At 39.0% G+C, this 20,318-nt stretch overlaps 1 protein-coding gene across 1 annotated transcript in view; it reads left to right on the forward strand.

Annotated features, from left to right (window-relative positions):
* The window catches only part of LOC124778072 (lysosomal alpha-mannosidase-like), a 291,632-nt gene that overhangs the window by 102,940 nt on the left and 168,374 nt on the right, over window positions 1-20,318 (forward strand). The window contains exon 3 of the mRNA XM_047253619.1: window positions 10,294-10,396. Within this exon, the coding sequence (XP_047109575.1) occupies window positions 10,294-10,396 (103 nt within the window). The remainder of the gene's footprint in view (window positions 1-10,293; window positions 10,397-20,318) is intronic.

A 20,318-nucleotide genomic window follows, 5' to 3' on the forward strand; every position in this document is an offset into this window, starting at 1 on the left:
TTTATGTGGGCATGACAACCAACAAGCTGTCTGTCTGCATGGATTGTCACTGACAAACTGTGGCCAAGAAACAAGTGGACCACCCTGATGCTGAGCACACTTCCCAACACAACATCCTTCAGTTCAATGGCTACTTCACTGCCTGTGCCATATGGATTCTTCTCACCAACGCCAGCTTTTCTGAATTGCACAGGTGGGAACTCTCCCTGCAATAATGTGCAATCCCTGCATAATAAGATCGATGAAATTAACGTTCTATTAACACATGAACTTAATGATATCTCAGTGTTATGCATTTCTGAGCACTGGCTTAACCCAGAATTAATCCAGAATACGAAAATAAACAAATTTGTCTTGGCTGCTTACTACTGCAGGAAAAACAGCAAGCAGGGTGGGGTAGCAATTTACACAAAGGATAATGTAGATTTTATTACACTACCTGACTTGACCAGGGCAAATGTCGAAAAGGATTATGAAATTGCAGCTATAAAAATTACTCAGTTCAACCTGGTTATTGCTACAGTTTACCGATCACCATCCGGGAATTTTGAACTTTTCTTAAACAAAATGGAGTCATTGTTAAATAAAGTAAATAAAATGTATTGTGAATTGATAATCTGTGGTGACTTCAATATTGACTTCCTCATGAATAGTGGAAATAGGGAGACCATTTTGAACCTTGCAATGTCCTACAATTTAAAGGCTGAAGTAAAAGCAGCTACTCGAGTATCAGAAACTTGCCAAACAGCTCTTGACCAGTTTCTAGTCAAGAAGAGTTTACACAATACCTCACTAAAAATTTTCAATGCAGGTTTTAGTGATCATCTTGCTCAAATATTAAGCATAAAAGTACAAGGCAGTATTATTAACAACATGTCTTTCAGAACTGTATATCGAAGTTATAATCAGCATAATGTGACTACGTCAACAACTTATTACATAAAGAAAAATGGCTAGGAGTGTACAAAATGAACAATATAAATGAAAAATTCAACACTTTCACTGATACATTAACCCATTTCTTTGAACTTGCATTCCCAGTGAAAACATTAACCATACAGGGAAACTCTAGAACAAACAGCTGGATCACAAAGGGAATAAGGGTTTCATGCCAGAAGAAAAGACTACTTCATGAAATATGTAACTCAAAAAATTCCTCACCTGTAGTACGCGCATACTATAAAAAGTACTCCAAAATATTAATAAAAGCAGCAAAAATAATGCATAATGATGAAATCATTTATAATTCAGCTAATAAAGCAAAGGTTATGTGGAGTGTTATAAAAAAAGAATGTGGAGAATACAGACAACCTTGCAAAAATATAACACTATCACATAAAAATAAAAAAGTAACAAACCCCTTAGAAGTAGCCAACACATTTAACAACTTTTTCACAGGTGTTGCTGAAAATATGTTACAATCAAAGTTTAAGAGCACCCAGGCAAATGAACATAAAATAAGTGCATGTAGAGGATCAATGTACATCAGTTCTGTTTCACAAGATGAAGTAGCTAAAGCAATAAAAGGACTAAAAAATTCCAAATCAGCAGGTATTGATGGTATACCTGCAACAATGTTAAAGAAGAGCACATCAAACCTAATTGAAGTACTCACACATTTATGCGACTGCTCACTTCAGGCAGGAACTTTCCATGATGTGTTGAAAACATCAAAAGTTATTCCTGTATATAAAAAAGGGGATAAGGACAATGTAAATAACTACAGACCCATCACAATTTCCTCCTGCATCTCTAAAGTACTGGAAAAAGTTATGTATGAGAAACTTATGAAATTTATAAATAAAAACAGCATCCTATGCAATGAACAACATGGATTCAGAAATAAGAGGTCAACGACAACTGCTGTCTATGAGTGCATCAATTCCATCCTAAACCTGATGGACAAAAAACAGGAAACAATAGGAGTCTTTATTGACTTGTCAAAAGCTTTTGACATGGTGGACCATAAAATTCTGCTATCAAAGCTAGAAAGATATGGTGTTCGAGGTCTGTCCAACAAGTGGATCAGATCCTTTCTGACTAATCGTACGAAGGCAGTGTACGTCAAGCACACAAATATTGAACTAAAAACTGTATCTAATCACTTATCTGACAATAAACAAATAAAATGTGGTGTACCCCAAGGATCAGTATTGAGACCCCTTCTGTTTCTTCTGTACATAACTGATCTAAGCTTAAATATTGATGCACACAAAACAATCATATTTGCGGATGACACCACGATTCTACTAAAAGGAGACGACGATGAACAGTTACAGCAGACAGTAAACGGGGCACGAAACAACTTAGCAGCTGGGCACAGAGTAATCAGCTTTTAATAAACAGTAAGAAAACTATTGCTCTAAAATTCCACAATGTTCCTAACAAGGACATGTTTATCCCATCAGTCTCTATCAATGACAAACCAGTTGGTAATAGTACTGAAACGAAATTCTTAGGACTTTGGCTGCAGAATAACATCAGATGGAATAAGCATATTGAATATCTCAATGCAGAACTGAGCAAAACATGTTACCTTCTTTGTTCATTAAAATCATGCTGTAGTGAGAAAACAGTATTGAATGCATATCATGCGTACTTTTATTCTCGTCTTAGATATGGGGTCACCTTCTGGGGAAACTCTAAAACAGCTAATAGCACTTTTAAACTGCAAAACAGGGCCATTAGAATCTTGTTTGGGTGCGAGCCTAGAGACTCTTGTAAACCCCTGTTTAAGAAATCTGGTATTCCTCCATTACCATGTGTATACATTATGGAAACTCTTTTGTTCTTTAAATTAACTGTAATAGGCAAGGACCGGAGACTGCAAAAAAACTGTGATATACATGAGCACTATACCAGACAAAACAGAAACTTACATATGACTCAAATCAGCACAGCACTGAGGCCATATGGAAACTCTTTTGTTCTTTAAATTAACTGTAATAGGCAAGGACCGGAGACTGCAAAAAAACTGTGATATACATGAGCACTATACCAGACAAAACAGAAACTTACATATGACTCAAATCAGCACAGCACTGAGGTCAATACATTTGGAAAACTCTTAAGTCATATTTACAGCATCACTGCTTTTACTCCATTGAAGAATATTTAAATTTATGAAATGTGTTATATAAATATTTACGTGTAAAGTGTATAATTGTAAGCTTAAATATGTATGCCTTGAAATGACTTTCAGCCTGTATATTTATAACTTGACTTGTCCAATGTCTTATGCATAAGCTGCTATGTAGATAACAGGACCAATAAAATACAATCTACAATCTACAATAACTTCATGGTAACAACATGCATTTTGTGATTCAATGTTTGTCTCTTATGTCTTGCAAGTTTTGATTATGTTGTTTAGTTTTGACCATTTATCCATCCTTTATAGTAGGGTTACAGTGATTAATTATAATGATGACATCGTTTTATAGAAATTAATTCCTCCACATCACAAAAATTAGTTCCCCCACATCGATTAACTTACCACACTAACACGACAATGGAACAGCAACAGTCACAACCACGCAAGTTTACTTGCAAACAAGAAGTAAACCAATGTCAATATAATTGCACTTCCTCATTTTTGCCAATTTCATTTATGTAACTCACCTGTCAGTGAACCTCAGCCCACAAATATCCAGTGAATGAAATTTCACGGTTGCTGCAGTCTCTCATAACATCTTACGAGCAGATTTTCTGTACCGTTTTAAATTCTTAGTTGACATACATCATTGTCAGCTGATTACAATGGATCTTAAGCATGAAATCCCTGCAACTTTGATGACAGGCTCCAATGCAACCTCTGCCATCAAGGAGAATGAAGTTCCATCTCAAGAACTTCTACAAAATCACCCAGAGCTAGTCACATAATTTGCACCTTGAAAGGAAGCATGTCATTGCACAGCACACTACATTCAAACAATTCCTGGACCATCTGCCTTTGCCCATGCCCGCCACCTAGCTCCAGAATGTCATGCAACAGCCAAACAGCATTTCCACAAGTTGTTGGGAAAAGGAAATGTATGCAGATTGGACAGCCCATGCCTATCACTGTTACATTTCATGAGTAAAAAAGATGGTACTTATCAATTCTGTAGCAATTTTGGGGGATTAAATACCAGGACTGTCCCAAATTATTACGTCATACTGAATATTCAGTACTTTACAAGTGAATTACACAGTGCATCAGTTTTCAGTGTAACTGATTGTGAGAACACATATGCGCAAAACCCAGTGGTCCCCTGTGACATCCTCAAGATTGCTGTGCTCACCCCTTTGGGTTGTTTGAGTTTCAGTTTTTGCCATACAGTTTATGTACTGCAGCCCAGACAGAGCAGCACTTTGTAGATGAAGTTCTCAGAGGTCTAAATTTTTGTTCTGCATATGTAGCTGACAACCTAGTTTTCTTTCTCATAATAAAACAAGAGCACAGAGCACACTTACAGCTGTTATTTCAATGTCTTCAGGAGCATGGTGTCCTCCTAAATGCCATAAGTGCACATTGGGGAAGCCATATATTGATGTTTTAGGAGGGTACCTAACCCCTTCCCCATCTGTGTGCAGGCAATTCATAACAAGCCCCAAACCAAAACTTACCAGGACTTAAGACTTTTTTGGGCATGATAAACTTTCATCAACAGTGCTTCAGTAATTGACTTGGAAATAAACAAGATTGCTGTTCTGATAGTCTGCAAGACCCCAACAGTTAATGTTTTAAACCTCATTAAGCAGATGGAAGGGGAACTAATAAGACCTAGTAGAAATAACAGGCAAGTTATTCATGTGAAGATGTCAGTATAGATTTCACCTCAGATAGTTCCGATTGAGGGCACCTAGAATTACTGATGCCCAGCTTTGGATTATCTCACAAAGCAACATCCGCAACAACAATAGACAGGTGTAGTGCAACAGAAATAGGTAATTTACTTCTATATCCATCTGTCTTTAATGAAATAGATGTGAGCCCTATAATAAGTAGTTTATCTGACAATGGTGTGTCAAATGGCAGCAATTAACCATCACCATCAATCAAGCTTAACTAAGAAAGGAAAAGGAAAATTTCTCAGAATTGTAAGTGCTCACTCAATTACACAGGATGGGAAATGGCAAGAAATTTATCAAGAGAAACAGTAGATGGGAAATTTTATTCTTTCCTAAAAATATCCTTATATTATGAATCCAGTTTTTCACTGCAAAGAGTCAGGAACATTTACACTGGAGGCTGAGATCAAGGATAGCTGCTAACATCTGGGATCAACAGATCTTGTGCTAGGAAGAAAGATAAATGCAGAAGACTAGCTTTTATCAAGACTTAAAAAATGCACTAAAAGCTGTATTCAGAATTCTTCAGAGTCTCATCAAAAAGGCGGAAACTGTACCATGTACTGTGCACAAAAAATTCAAAAATCAAAAAATGGGGCAGGGACAGTACGGGAATTGTTAGGCATGAAATGAATAAATTCAGTGAGGCAAATGATACTGAATTCCCAGATGGCAATAAGGCAAGATATATGGTATGAAATTAAAATCATTGGCTACTAAATTCAGTCAGTTCATTCTAACAGTAGCAGAAAACACAGGAACAATGAACCATTTATTGGAAGCAGATCCAATAAACTTAACTTAGAGAGGGAACACCTACTCTATAATCAGAAATCAGTTTTGCCAACTCATCTGCTAGAGAGATCACAAAAATCATATTAGGTGACTAAAAAGCAGTAACTCTTCTGGCTATGATGGTGTCTCAGCCAAAGTACTACAGCCATAAAATGTGGCACGCTGCAAGGTTTAGTGCTGAGCCTGCTCCTGTTCTAGACATGTATAAATGATTTACCACTAACATTCGAAGAGCCCTCAAAAATCATAGTGTTTGCTGACAACACAGGTATCTTGATAAGATGGCTAAAGATATTGAACAAGCTCGCAATTGTTTCACAATCAACACCTTCAGTTTTAGTCTTGCAAAAACTCATATTATGCAATTCTGAAGAAATAAAATTGAGTTAAAGGTTGCAGAAGTAGAGTTCAAAAGGCATACGCTGGGAGAGGCTCCATGTATGAAGTTCCTAGGTATCAGGGTAGATAATAAGCTGAGGATGGCAACATGTGAACAAGTTAAACAAATAACTCAAGCTCTGCCCAGTTTGCACCTCAGAAATCTCTCTCGTTGCCTAGTCTTCTGGTAGCATACTTTGACCTACTTTTACCAAGTTTGCCCTCAGTCATAATCTTACGGGGCTTGACAGCTAAGGTGAAAAAAGTATTTATTCTCAGAAGTGTGCAATAGGAATAATGTTAAAGTCGATAATCAGGCATCTTGCAGAAGTCTCCTCGTGACCCTAGGGACTCTTGCAGGTACATACCAATAAATATGCTCTCCTTCTCATGGTATTTGTGGTTCATAACAAGAGTGAATTAGGATAAACTCAATAATTCATAACCACAGTACGCAGAATAGAAATAATTTCCATATAAATTATGCAGTCTTGTCCAAGATTGAGAATGGAGTTTTATATTCTGCTGCCAAAGTCTGCAACAGGTTTCCAATGGACAACAGGTGGGAAATTAAACATCCCCCAAATATTTGAACACAAAGTCAAAGAATACCTCATTAGCCACTCCCCCTTCAATATATCTGGATAACTTGGCTCAGGAATGTAAATTTTGGCTAACTGTGATATTTATATCAGAAAGATCCTGATTTTTCCAGTATGTAGACAGCTAATAGCTAAAATGCCTTGTTTGAATTATCAGATAGTAATAGCGGCAGAGTAGTATAGGAGGAGGAACAGAGGATTTTTTTTCTAAGAAGCTGTTTATATACAATGTGCTATGTACTGTCACACATACTGCACATCTGTATCCACAGAGGGTGCCTCCAGCAGTGGGCCACACAGAGGTACAATCAGTGACCCCCATATAACAGGAATCTTATATTGCTGTCACCACAAGACAATAGAATAATTGTATCTATCCGCTGATGGTTAGGTCTCACACTGCAGAGAATGCTGAAACCAGGGACTATTTCCCTCATTCACCAAACACATGACAAAATGCACTTTTATCCACTGCTTGTGCATAAAAGTGGCCACACACCTTCACTCGGCCAATTACTGACTGGTCACTGACAGGCCAAACAGTTGGCTGCAGTTACAGTCCAGCAGCTGTTGATGAGTCATTATTGGCCAGCAATGCTGAAGGTTATTATTGCACCTAAACTTATTAAGCTGTGTGGCAGCAGTCCAGACTGAAGATTAGTTAGTCTTCATCAAGACAAGCTTGATATCTTTTATTACAGTGCCATGCTTGTTCTTCGCCCAACTATCAAAAAGTATTTTTCTTATATGTTATTTTAATAAATGTTTGTTATTTGTTACTTATGGTGCTGCCAATATTACTTGTGTTTTAGTTATGGTAGCCATCTGGTGATATTAGTAACAGGTGCGCCTACTCTTTTTCTGCCATAGAGTGCTTACTTCCCACTACCTTTTATGTCGGGTGCCAAAACTATTTGGCAAATATAATATAGAGTCCAGAATGAGATTTTCACTCTGCAGCGGAATGTGCGCTGATATGAAACTTCCTGGCAGCTTAAAACTGTGTGCCCAACCGAGACTCGAACTCGGGACCTTTGCCTTTCGCGGGCAAGTGCTCTACCATCTGAGCTACCGAAGCACGACTCACGCCCCGTCTCACAGCTTTACTTCTGCCAGTATCTCGTCTCCTACCTTCCAAACTTTACAGAAGCTCTCCTGCGAGGAGAGCTTCTGTAAAGTTTGGAAGGTAGGAGACGAGATACTGGCAGAAGTTAAGCTGTGAGACGGGGCGTGAGTCGTGCTTGGGTAGCTCAGATGGTAGAGCACTTGCCCACGAAAGGCAAAGGTCCCGAGTTCGAGTCTCGGTTGGGCACACAGTTTTAATCTGCCAGGAAGTTTCATAATATAGAGTGATTACAACTGCCATAAGTATCAGATAGAGTAGATCAGGGCTAGTCATAATTTGTTATCAGAACAGTAGTTGTCTCTGTCTCTTAGTGTACAGCCCAAAACATTCCAAGTCCCTGATGGTTCTCCTTCTAGATGAGACTGACACAACATGGTGTGTAAAGGAAGGAATGAATAGAATGATGCACCAGTGTTGGATTTACCATGTCAAAGGCGTTCTGAAAATCAATTAAAGCTATGAAAGTTTTTCTGCTCTTTCTTAGCCTACTCACCAGTCACTTCCACAGTTCTAAAATTGCTTCCCTGGTTCCCCTCCAGATCTAGTACCAAACTGGTCTTCCTGTATGTAAAATATTATAAATGAGGCTGACTTTGTGACACTTTTTGAGGTTTTTGATGATTTTGTACAAATTCTCAACATTAATTCCAAACAAATATACTTTGCCAAAATGTGCACCCTTTCTCTGTTAATCTATTAAGGAAACTTTTGGTAGAATTGTTTAATTAATTCAGGAACTGTTTCTGAAGTACTCTCAAAGTCTCCATTCAATTTGGGGTGACTTGGTCACAGTAATTTTTCTCAACAATTAGTACAGACAGGAATAAGAAAATACAAAGTTACCACACAGAGCTTTTAATTTACTTACCAAGGAATTGCAGAAAACCAAAGCTTTACAACAAATAATAAATCAGTATTATCCTGGTCTTGAATGTATAAATCATATACTTCCACAAGGCCATGACTTCCAAAAATCATGCCCTGAAATGAGATCCATTCTGTCTGAAATTTTGCCATCACATCTAGAATAGCATTTTGTCGCCCTCCCAATCTCCACAATATCCTTGTCAGACCCTATGCTCCTTCTGCACCCTTCTCTCCACCCTATTGCTCCTACTCATGTGTCCATCGCTGCTGTAAGACTTGCCCTATGCCCCTCCTGCTGCCACCTATTGCAGCCCTGTAACTAGCAAAACGTATACTATCAAAGGGAGAGCCACCAGTTAAATGACACGTTGTATACCAGCTGTTATGTAAACACTGTTTGGTCTTTTACATCAGTGTGACTACCACCCAGTTATCAGTCCAGATGAATGGCTGGGGACAGAGGGTCTATACCAGCAACACACAATGTCCTGTTGCAGAGCATGCTCTACAACATGACAGTAGTGATCTTGATGCCTGTTTCATCACACGTGCCATCTGGATTCTTCCCCCAAACACCAGTTTCTCAGAACTCCACAGATGGGAACTATTGCTACAACATGTCCTTGGTTCTTGCCACCCACCTGACTTCAGTCCACATTAATTCCTTCTGTCGCAGCATTTCTTCACAGTAACTACTCCTTTCTTCACTTCATTTTCTGCATCTTTTATTTTCTGATCTGTCTATATTTCTCGATCCCCCCCCCCCCCCGCCCCCCCCCCCCTCCTCTGTTTTACACAATGCACTTATCTTTTCACTTTTACTAACTCATGCACGATGCTTTGGTAGAAATCTCTGTTTTGCATATTACCCTGTCTTTGACCTTTAAGCTCTCAGGTTTTCAAATCACATCCTGTGCTATCCCCAACAATCAGTCTTTCATCCTCATCCTGTCCAGTAAGCCTCCTCTGACTTGGGGTTCTTGGAGACTTTTCCAACGTGTACCCCTTTCCTAAACCTCTCCAGTCCTTTTTCTTCACCTGTCTTCCTTCCCCCTCAACTCTTCTACCAGACGAAGGAGCCACTGGCTCTGAAAGTTTGTGTATGTTCAACTTTCTTGTGTGTCTCGTGCCACTGCATGGTGAGTAGATTTTTTTATCTATTCAGTTACATGATATTGTCAAAAATAATAAATTCAGATTAACAAACACAGTAATAGAAATTCATAAATGTAGTAACAACATCTTTGAAATTATGAGACAGAATTACTAGCCGGTACTTAATGCTCACAAGAAACATCAGAAGAACTGATAGACACATATAAAGTAGATACAGTCCTATCTTTTGGGACTAATAGTTCCCTCCTTGGATGGTAGAGAGGGATGGATTAGGGAAGCTTAAAATGGGAAGTCAGGTCATTCAGACCCCAGGATGAGAACACCCTTGTGATGTGAGAACAACAGACTTTTAATCACATTTTATCACTGATTCTTTGAACTTCATGTACAATTTGAAAAAAATTATAATATTCATGAGCCAAAAATAATTTTTGTTTCCTATCCCTGAGGTTTCTGCGTTATGGAAGAATCTACAGAACTTTATGTATGCATAATTGAATATTAAGTGAATAGATCAAAAGATCACTCCTCCACATGATGATGTATCTGACATTGACATTTTTTGTCTACTTTCAGTTTTGCCACCCAGTGAAACAAGGGATGCTTAATGTTCACCTGGTACCACATTCTCATGATGATGTTGGATGGCTCAAAACAGTGGACCAATACTATTATGGAAGTGAGTAATATCCCATTATCACAACATGCATTTGTCTTACCAAAGAAAATTTTCTTGTATTCTTATAAATCAACACACTTGCAAAATTAAATTCATTTATTTATCACATATTAACTATTAGTGACCCTTATTCTGCCTATTTTCTGCCCCTGTGTAGTCACTGATCAATTCTGTCCACTACTATCTGTCACTCTCGTTTCCTGTTTAGGCTTGTAGTCTCACTGACCATTTGTTTGTATTTCAGAACATTTCTTCGTATGTGCAGGGAACAGCAACCTAGAAATTGAGATTAATCTTCATCCACAATGACAGAAAAGTGATAGTAACCACTGAGGCTTTCTCAGCCACTCCTTTGCATAATACATGTAGTGCCTTTTTGAATTCTTCAAGTTGACAGATATTTGATTAATAAACTGACATTTTACCAACACTAGTGCCTGCCAGTGTCAAAGAAATACCTGCCGTAGCTTGTGGTGAACTGAAGTGTAGTACACAGGTGGACATTATGTACTTGCAGCAGCATTGTCCGATGGCCACTCTGTAGTCAGTCATTGCTGTCACACTTTTCCAGTTGCTATCTGTGGCAATTAATGTAAGAGTGGAGAAAAACTGTGTCACAAAATTTTAACCCTCGATAGCTGATGCCAGTAGGAACCAAAATTACTAATGTTGTGTAGGGTGACAAAGCACCATTTTTAAACTATGGAAACTTGGTACCACACCCTCCAATTGGCCGTGGATTGCTCTGTTGCTGTTCTTCAGTTGCCAGGCAGTGCATGGTTGTCGGTTCACACATACAAACATCCCTCACCCTCTCTCTGCCCCAATGTGATACGCACATGTGTAAAATAGGTCTTGCTGTTTGTCTTCACCTCACATCAAAGGCATTCACACGTATGCTTTGCTTCAAAGCACACACACATCACCTGTGATTTAGTCATACTGTAAGCATGACAGCACAGTAGCTGTTTGAAGAACAACAAGATATGGTTTTTGTTTATGGACTAGCAGACGGTAATGCACATGAAGCTTGATGGTTGTTTGAGGAACAGTACCCAGCAAGACGCCACTCACCCTCGTAAATGTTTGCAGCAATTCACCGGTGACTTGGCAAAACAGGCTCATTAGCAGGATACCGTGGTGATGCTGGAAGACCTCAAACATGCCAGGGTGCTGCATTTGAAGAGACTGTTCTTGAGCACTTCGAGGAAGCACCTACAACAAGTACTCAAGAGGTTGGATGCGACATGGGGGTCACTCATTGGTTAGTCTGGGAGTTTTTGGGGGATGATGACCAGCATTCATTAATTTCCACCTTGTCCAAGAACTAAAGCCTGTGGTGGACTATGAACACAGGCTAAGGTTTTGCCAGTGGTACTGCGACGTGTTGCAGGAGATCTCGCATTCCCCACCATTGTTTTGTTTACTGACAAGTGCATCTACTATCAGGATGACCTTTACAACACACAAAACATTCATTACTGGACAATGGGAAATCCTCACATCATGTTAATCCACGGACACCGGAAACAATTTTCGCTCTACATTTGGGCAGGCAGTGTGGGTGACCATCTGATTGGGCTGGTGTGTCCACCTCCTTGACTTACCAGGGCAAATTACCTTCACTTTTTGCAAGAAACTCTACCCAGCCTGCTGGAAAATGTTTCCCTGGACATATGGCTATGCATGTGGTTGCAGCATGATGGGGTGCCCGCACATAACAGTCATGCTGTGCACAGATATTGAAATGAACTCTTCAATGGCTGGGTAATTGGCAGAGGTGTTTGTAGGACATGCCCCCCCCCCCCCCCCCCCATTCACCAGACCTCGTACCACTAGACGTTCTCCTGTGGGGATTCTTCAAGGTTATAGTTCTCTCACCCAGACGTGAACCACCTAGAAACGAAACGGAATTAATGGATTGCATTCAACATGCCGCCAATCACATCAGGGTAATGCCAGGAATCTTTGAAAGAGTTCTGCAAAACGCTGTTCAACGTTACCGAGCTTGTGTCATGTCAGAGGGTCGCCAGTTCGATCGAGTACCTGCTTTAGGTAAACAATGTCCTAGCTACAAGAAAGGCCCTTTTCAGGGCCGACACAATTTGTGAAAGACTTCCTGTACATGAACTAACAGCTGTTGATGGGTTTGTTCCCGGCAAGTCTTACCATGAAATGACAGTGGATGCTTGGGACCCCAGCAGATTCACCCCAGGACCCCAGAGTGGAAGGCTGGTATGCTACCACCGAGCATGCAGTCCACATTGGATACATCATGATCTCCGGCAGGCAAAGAATTTGCGGTCACGCGTTGTCCAGAGCATCTGGTAACAGGGCAATCCCACTGCCAATTGGAATGTGTGGCACCAAGTTTCCATATTTTAATAATTGTATGTTGTCAACCTACACAACACTAGTAACTTTGGTTCCTACTGGCATCAGCTATCCAGGGTTAAAATTTCATGACACAATTTTTCTCCACTCTGTATGTGAGACAGTAATTTGTCATCTGCTTGGTGAGAGCTTTCCTATTCTTTGTCGAAGTTGCTATCACACTTGTAAGCAAGTTGGACAAAAAATTAGTCACTGCCAGAAAACATCACACTAAAACAGTGTAACACAGCCTCTAGCCTTGACAATTGGGTCAATTCAGCAAGGAATAGAGCCCACAAGTTTCTCAAGATTTATCGTAACCATTCAAAGCCACTCATTGACAATCAGATTCTGCAGAACTACCAAACTGTGGGATTTCAACCGCTACATTTCACCCACTGTCCCAGACACTTTGTACAACAGGCTGCTCTGATGCTGCACTGTAGTGTGTGGGGACCCCCAGCTCAGCCTCGGATAGGTGGTGTGGACTCACTGGCTATTTCCTGACAAGTAAATGACCTGCATGTTCACTGTGGTCCTATCGGTAGAAACCTGTAGTGATTGAGCAAGCAGACAACCTACAATAATTGTGGCTGAATTTCATCTAAGGGTCAGTTATTTGCTACTGCCTTTTGGCTCAAATAATTATGCAATGAGGTAGTTGAACATACACTATGTGATCAAAAGTATCCAGACACCCTCAAAAACATATGTTTTTCATATTAGGTGCATTGTGCTGTCACCTACTGCCAGGTACTCCATATCAGTGACCTCAGTAGCCATTAGACATCGTGAAACAGCAGAATGGGGCACTCCACAGAACTCATGGACTTCAAACGTTGTGAGGTGATTGGGTGTCACTTGTGTCATACATCTGTACAAGAGATTTCTTCACTCCTAAACATCCCTACATCCACTGTTTCTGATGTGATAGGGAAGTGGAAATGTGAAGGGACACATACAGCACAAAAGCCTACAGGCCAACCTCATCTATTGACTGACAGAGAATGACGACAATCAAAGAGGGCCATAATGTGTAATAGGCAAACATCTATCCAGACCATCACACAGGAATTCCAAACAGCATCAGGATCCACTGCAAGTTCTACGACAGTTAGGTGGGAGGTGAGAAAACTTAGATTTCATGGTCAAGCGGCTGCTCATAAGCCACACATCACACCGGTAAATGCCAGACAATGCCTCGCTTGGTGTAAGGAGTGTAAACATTGGACAATTGAACTGTGGGAAAACATTGTGTGGAGTGACGAATCATGGTACACAATGTGGTGATCCAATGGCAGGGTGTGGGTAAGGCAAAAGCCCTGTGAACGTCATCTGTCAGCGTGAGTTGTGCCAGCAGTAAAATTTGGAGGTGGCGGTGTGGTCATGTTTTTCATGGAGGGGGCTTGCACTCCTTTTTTTGAATGGCACTATCACAGCACAGGCCTACATTGATGTTTTAAGCACATTTGTGCTTCCCACTGTTGAAGAACAATTCGGAGATGGTTATTGCATCTTCCGACATGATCAAGCATCTGTTCATAATGCACGGACTGTGGCCAAGTGGTTACATGACAGTAACATCCCTTTAATGGAGTGGCCTACACAGAGTCCTGACCTGAATCCTATAGAACACTTCTGGGTTGTTTTGGAATGCTGACTTCATGCCAGGCCTCATTGACCGACATTGATACCTCTCCTCAGTGCAGCACTCTGCGAAGAATGGGCTGCTATTCCACAAGAAACCTTCCAGCACCTGATTGAACGTATGCCTTAGAGAGTGGGAGGTGTCATCAAGGTTAAGGGTGGGCCAACACCATAGTGAATTCCAGCATTATTGGTGAAGGGTGCCACAAACTTGTAAGTCATTTTCAGCCAGGTGTCCAGATACTTTTGATTACATACTGCGTTAATCATTGAAATTTTTTAAAACTATGCAAATGTTTTCAACTATATAAAATCAAATTGTTGCAGTTAAATGAGAAGTATCCTGAAGTATAATGAGGTAACATGCTTTGGTTTAAGTTCATCTTGTAACTTTACTTGCATGTAAAGGATCAATCGAAACAAGTGCAAATAGGTGGTCATACATTGTATAGTGCAGAGGAAAGCAAGCAGAGCTTTCAATGAAATTTCCAAACATTAAAATAAGTCAGAGTTTGTAGCATGTATAAAATTTCAACACCTTGCTAAGTTTTCTAACAATCAAACCTCCAGATGTCAGACACTGTGATAGGTACCAAATGTTCTATGTCAATAGAGTATCAACCAAAATACCAATTTAGTTCATGCTATGTGCTGTTGTCCTGCAGAACATGCATAAATAAATAGTGCTGGAATAATAAAAAGTAACATCAGAACTACAAAGCACAGGAAATGTGATTATCTGTTTTTAGATCTGATGGTGGTGAGTTGGTAGAGCATGAGGTCATCGTACCAAAGATTCAGTGCTCAAGCACTGACTAACCAATCATGGGCAGAAGTACTGTTACAAACTAGCACAAACACTGCATATAACATTTTTTCTTCCCTGTTTATGTTGAATTTTGAAATGTGTTTTCCTAAGAAACTTGTCAAAACAAACTCCTGGATCACAACAGGTATTAGAAATTCCTCCAGGACCATGAAAATGCTTAACTATAGACTGAAAAGTTGGACTGACCCCAAGTTTAAAGAACATATAACAAATTACAAAAAAATATATAGAAAAGTAGTTACAAAAGCAAAATTACTAAGTAATGATAAATTAATAAAAAAAATCAGGCAATAAATCAAAAACTATTTGGGAAATTGTGAAAAGGGAAACAGGTAAGGGCCTCAAGGATCAGGAAATAGTACTCAAAAATAGTGAAAATATTGAATTAAAAGATGAAACTCTGGCAAATTACATTAATAATTACTTTTTAAGTGTACCAGTGTCATTAAGTAAAAACGTTACTAAACATGAGAAATTAACAGCCCCAAAAGTAGACAGTAGTATGTTATTAACTCCCACAAATGATAATGAAACATTAAAGGTGATAAAGAGTCTAAAATCAAAAACGTCTGCAGGTGTGTATGAAGTGCCTGTGTCAATAATAAAAAAAGTTGCCCAACAATTTATAAAGCCCCTGGTACATATTGCCAATTTGTCTTTCAGCAAAGGTGTGTTTCCTGAGAGGTTGAAAATCTCTAAGGTTAGACCTCTGTTTAAAAAAGGAGATCCATACAAGGTAGAAAATTATAGACCAATATCCCTTCTCCAATCACTTTCAAAAATTCTAGAGAAATTAATGAAAACCAGACTCATAAATTACTTAGATGCTCACAAACTTCTAAACTGCAATCAACATGGCTTTCGCTCGGGCCACAGCACAGAATCAGCTATCCATGCCTATACCAAAGAGATTGTAAGGAGTCTTGACACTAAAAAATGTGTAGTGGGAATTAACTTAGATTTATCTAAAGCTTTTGATACAGTAAATCACAAAATTCTGTTAAACAAGATGGAGGCAATAGGTGTAAGGTGAGTTGTGAAGCAGTGGGTTGAATCTTACCTTCAGGATAGAACTCAGGTGGTATAAATCATCACAGAACATAAAAATCAGAAAATCAAGTGGATCTCAGATGCAAAGAAATTCGAAATAGGTGTCCCACAGGGCAGTGTTCTTGGTCCCTTATTATTCTTGCTTTATATAAATGACATAAAAAAGCCTAATATTTCTACCAAAATAATGTTGTTCGCAGATGACACTAGCCTAATTATAAGTGATGATAAAAAATCATTAACCACCACAACTGATATAGTCCTGAAATATATTCAACATTGGTTTAATGCTAATGAGTTAACACTTAATCTAAGTAAAACAAATTACATACAGTATGGCAAAGCAACTCAAGATATGGACCTCCAGTTAAAACTAATGGATAAGAAGATAGAGCGTGTACAATCCACAAAGTTTTTGGGCATGCACATTGATCAAAACTTAAGCTGGAAAGACCATCTCAAGTACTTATCCCACAGGCTCAATTCGGCATGTTTTGCATTGAGGATATTATCTAGAGTATGCAGCACAGACTGTGCTAAACTAGTGTATTACTTTCAGTCCATTGTGTCTTACGGCATAGTGTTCTGGGGTAAAACTAAATCAAGCTTAACAGATATCTTCAAATTTCAGAAAAGAGCTATACGAATTATAACACATAACTCTCCAAGAACTCATTGTAGGCCCCTTTTCAAAGAACTGCAAATACTCACAATACTATCACTGTATATTTTTAAAAGCATTCTGTGTACAAGAGCGCATATGAAAAATCTACATACAAATGAGGACTGCCATAATTATAATACTAGAACTCATAAGAATTTGTATGTAGAAAGGGTAAGGACAACACAAACCCAAGAGCATGTAAGTTATTTTGGAATAAAACTTTACAATGCTCTGCCAGTGTACATGAAGGAAATAATAGATGAAGTAAAATTTAAGACTGAGCTTAAAAATTACCTTTTAAGCAAAACTTTCTATGACGTAGATGAGTACTTTGATTGTGTGTAAATTTATTGCCAAAAATTTTAATTTATATGTCTAAATTTGTACTTTTAAAAAATGCCTTGAAAGTGATATTCCATTATTATGTCTGTAGTATTTGTACTAGTATGATAACTTTGTTGTGACAATTCCTACATCATGTAAATGATTTACAGGAAGATAATAAAATTAAATGAAAGCCCCAACTGATACAGTTTTTTCGTGTTTATTGTTTGCTCATGAAACTATTATATGTAATTCACTTCGAACATTTCTTCATAAGCAACTATTGTTGTGAAGCCTTGGTTCCTACGCATGCATGTGTGTGTGTGTGTGTGGGGGGGGGGGGGGGGGTCATGTTTGCAAGGTTATGTACTTATTATTGATCTTATTATTTTGTTATTATTGCAACTATTTGTTTCATTATTATTATTACTATTACTGCTACTACTGCTTCTACTACTACTACCATTACTACAACCATTACTACTGCATGTGTGATGCTATTGTTGCATTCTATTTCTGTTCTGCTTGTGTGTTCTGTGAAACTACAGGTTTAATACTTTCAAAGAAACAAAGTGAAAGCAGATTTCCAAAAGAACATTGTTGTAAACTCCAAACAGCCCTTTTACATGTCATAAACATGTTGCCCCATATAATACTTTCATGCATAATACAGTAAAAGAATTGTCCTTACTGGGATTTGAAAGCAGAAAACTGGCTATGATTATCTAACACTCTATCAACTTGCGTGCATAAACTACACGTATTAGTGCTGCGTAGTTCTGGTGTTACTTTTAATTACCATTTACACTTGTTCTGCTGGACAACAGCACATAGTATGAACTAAATTGGAGTTTTGGTTGATACTTTATCGACACACAAGGTTTGATACCAAACCGAGTATCTGACATCTGGAGGTTTGGCTGTAAGTTCCACTGAAACTCATTTAAAAAATTGCTTCACTGTTCCAACACCAGAGATCAGAAGCCCATCTTCACTCCTCCAATGACAGTGGCAAAAGACCATGGAGCTTCTCTGCTTGCCTTCTCCAGAGCTTGGTCACATGACTAACTACTGTAGTCAAGTTTGTTACTTTCTTTGGCCCACCTTATCAGATTACACCGTTTTGTATATATATAATAAATTTTTGATATACGCATCTACTTATGCTTAGGGGACTACATCTTAGTCTATAACTAATGTCTACACTTCATCTTTTTAATTTATTATTTTTGCTTCAATTTTGAAAGGAAATCTCCTAAGCTAGTCAAGTATGGTACATGTCTGTATTTTACTTGTTGCTGTGGCCCTACAGAGACTCAAAGTACATTTCTTAATGTATTTACAGACATAACAAATCATATTTAAGTAAATTACTACATCTTAATCCCAATCACAATATCAACATGATGCCACTAAATAAGTGTGTGCTGAATTCTGTTTTATCATAGTTTAATCAAAATTTATAAATAACTTAAAAATTTGTTTTCATGCTTATCGTACAACAAGCTAGCTTCATGTAACTGAGGTCATGAACTATTTGGCAGTGTGTTACATATGTTAATATGTCTGTTAATGGTAATTATGCATTATAAATAAACAAATATTTAAAGTTTAATGTACCCTAAAACTGGTGGCATAGAAATATGTTAATAATTTGGGTTTAGGGCTTCTGCTAATTCCAGAAATGTCCTTATATTTCCTGTACCTCAACAGTAGGCAGTCTTGGCAATTTTAGTAGATATACTTATACAGTACTTTTAATTTGATGTGCTCAGTTGCCCGGTGACATTGGTGTTCCCCTCCTTATAGTACACAAAAGATCAGCCATGCTGCTCATTTTGTCACAGCAGCCCTGTCACACACATTCTGTTCACATGTGACCTCTTGGCCACTCTCACCTGTGTGTACCTGTCTGGTGCAGTACAGTCACTTAGGCTTAGACTGGCTGCCCAACTGCCTGTGGATCAGTTGTCTGTCCACCCTCCCCCACCTGTGCCCATGGGTAACTAACTGCCCATTGACAGGCACTCAAGCTAGAACCACCTGCTCTGGGGGACTAAAACAGAGGGCCAGTCCAGATGCAATATGGTGCTCAAGTGCTTTTCAAACCAGGAAATATGTCTGCAGGCATAAGCACAATACTGTTGTCATCTTGGACAATAGGAATGTCGACAGCATACTCACCATGAAAATTCAGAAGAAAGAGCAGCACTTGGTCATCAAGAATATTGAAATAAACATCCTGATCCACATTTATGATAACCACAAAAGAACACCCCAAAATATCACAGTCCACTATGAAAATTCAGAAGAAAGGGCAGCACTTGGTCACCAAGAATACTGAAATAAACATCCTGATCCACGTTTATAGTAACCACATAAAACACCCCCAAAATATCGCAGTCCACCTCTGCCCTCCACACCGTGTGGGTCACCAGTGCCCTTGATGTCTTGCAACATTTGAAAAGATGCAAACTCATGAATCACTGGACCACACTAAATTAGCTACCATCATGCGTACATGTTATTTGGCCTGCAAAGACATATAGCTCTATTTGCCACTGTGAACAGTGGCCTTTTGCAAGGCAGCCCACTCAGGATGTCCATTTCTTGTACATCCCTTCACAGCATTTGCTTAGCAACTGGTTGAGGTGGACCTGCATTCTTTAACAGCATTTCCTGTTGTAACTAAATGAATTGTCATTGACAAGATGTTACATTTATCTCTGGTTTCTGGAGGATTGGATCTTTTTGTGATCACTGTTCTTACATAGTGTTACATGTCTGTGAGTAGTGCACCATTTGCTATAGACACATGGAACAGTCAGCACTGGTACATCAGTGAATCAAGCACAATACAGCTGTGGGTATGTTCGAAAGCGACAGCTCCTTCTGGCATCCTGTCACATCCCTGTATCAACGTGTCTTATGCAGAGACACCACTTCACTGCCATCTCTTGTGTGATTGGTGGATGATCATAAGAGAACCTGTTGCTACTTCCACATGAACTGTAGTACTCCAGAGTGATCCGTGT

This window comes from Schistocerca piceifrons, chromosome 1 (assembly GCF_021461385.2).
Source record: "Schistocerca piceifrons isolate TAMUIC-IGC-003096 chromosome 1, iqSchPice1.1, whole genome shotgun sequence".
Classification (NCBI taxonomy): Eukaryota; Metazoa; Arthropoda; class Insecta; order Orthoptera; family Acrididae; genus Schistocerca; species Schistocerca piceifrons.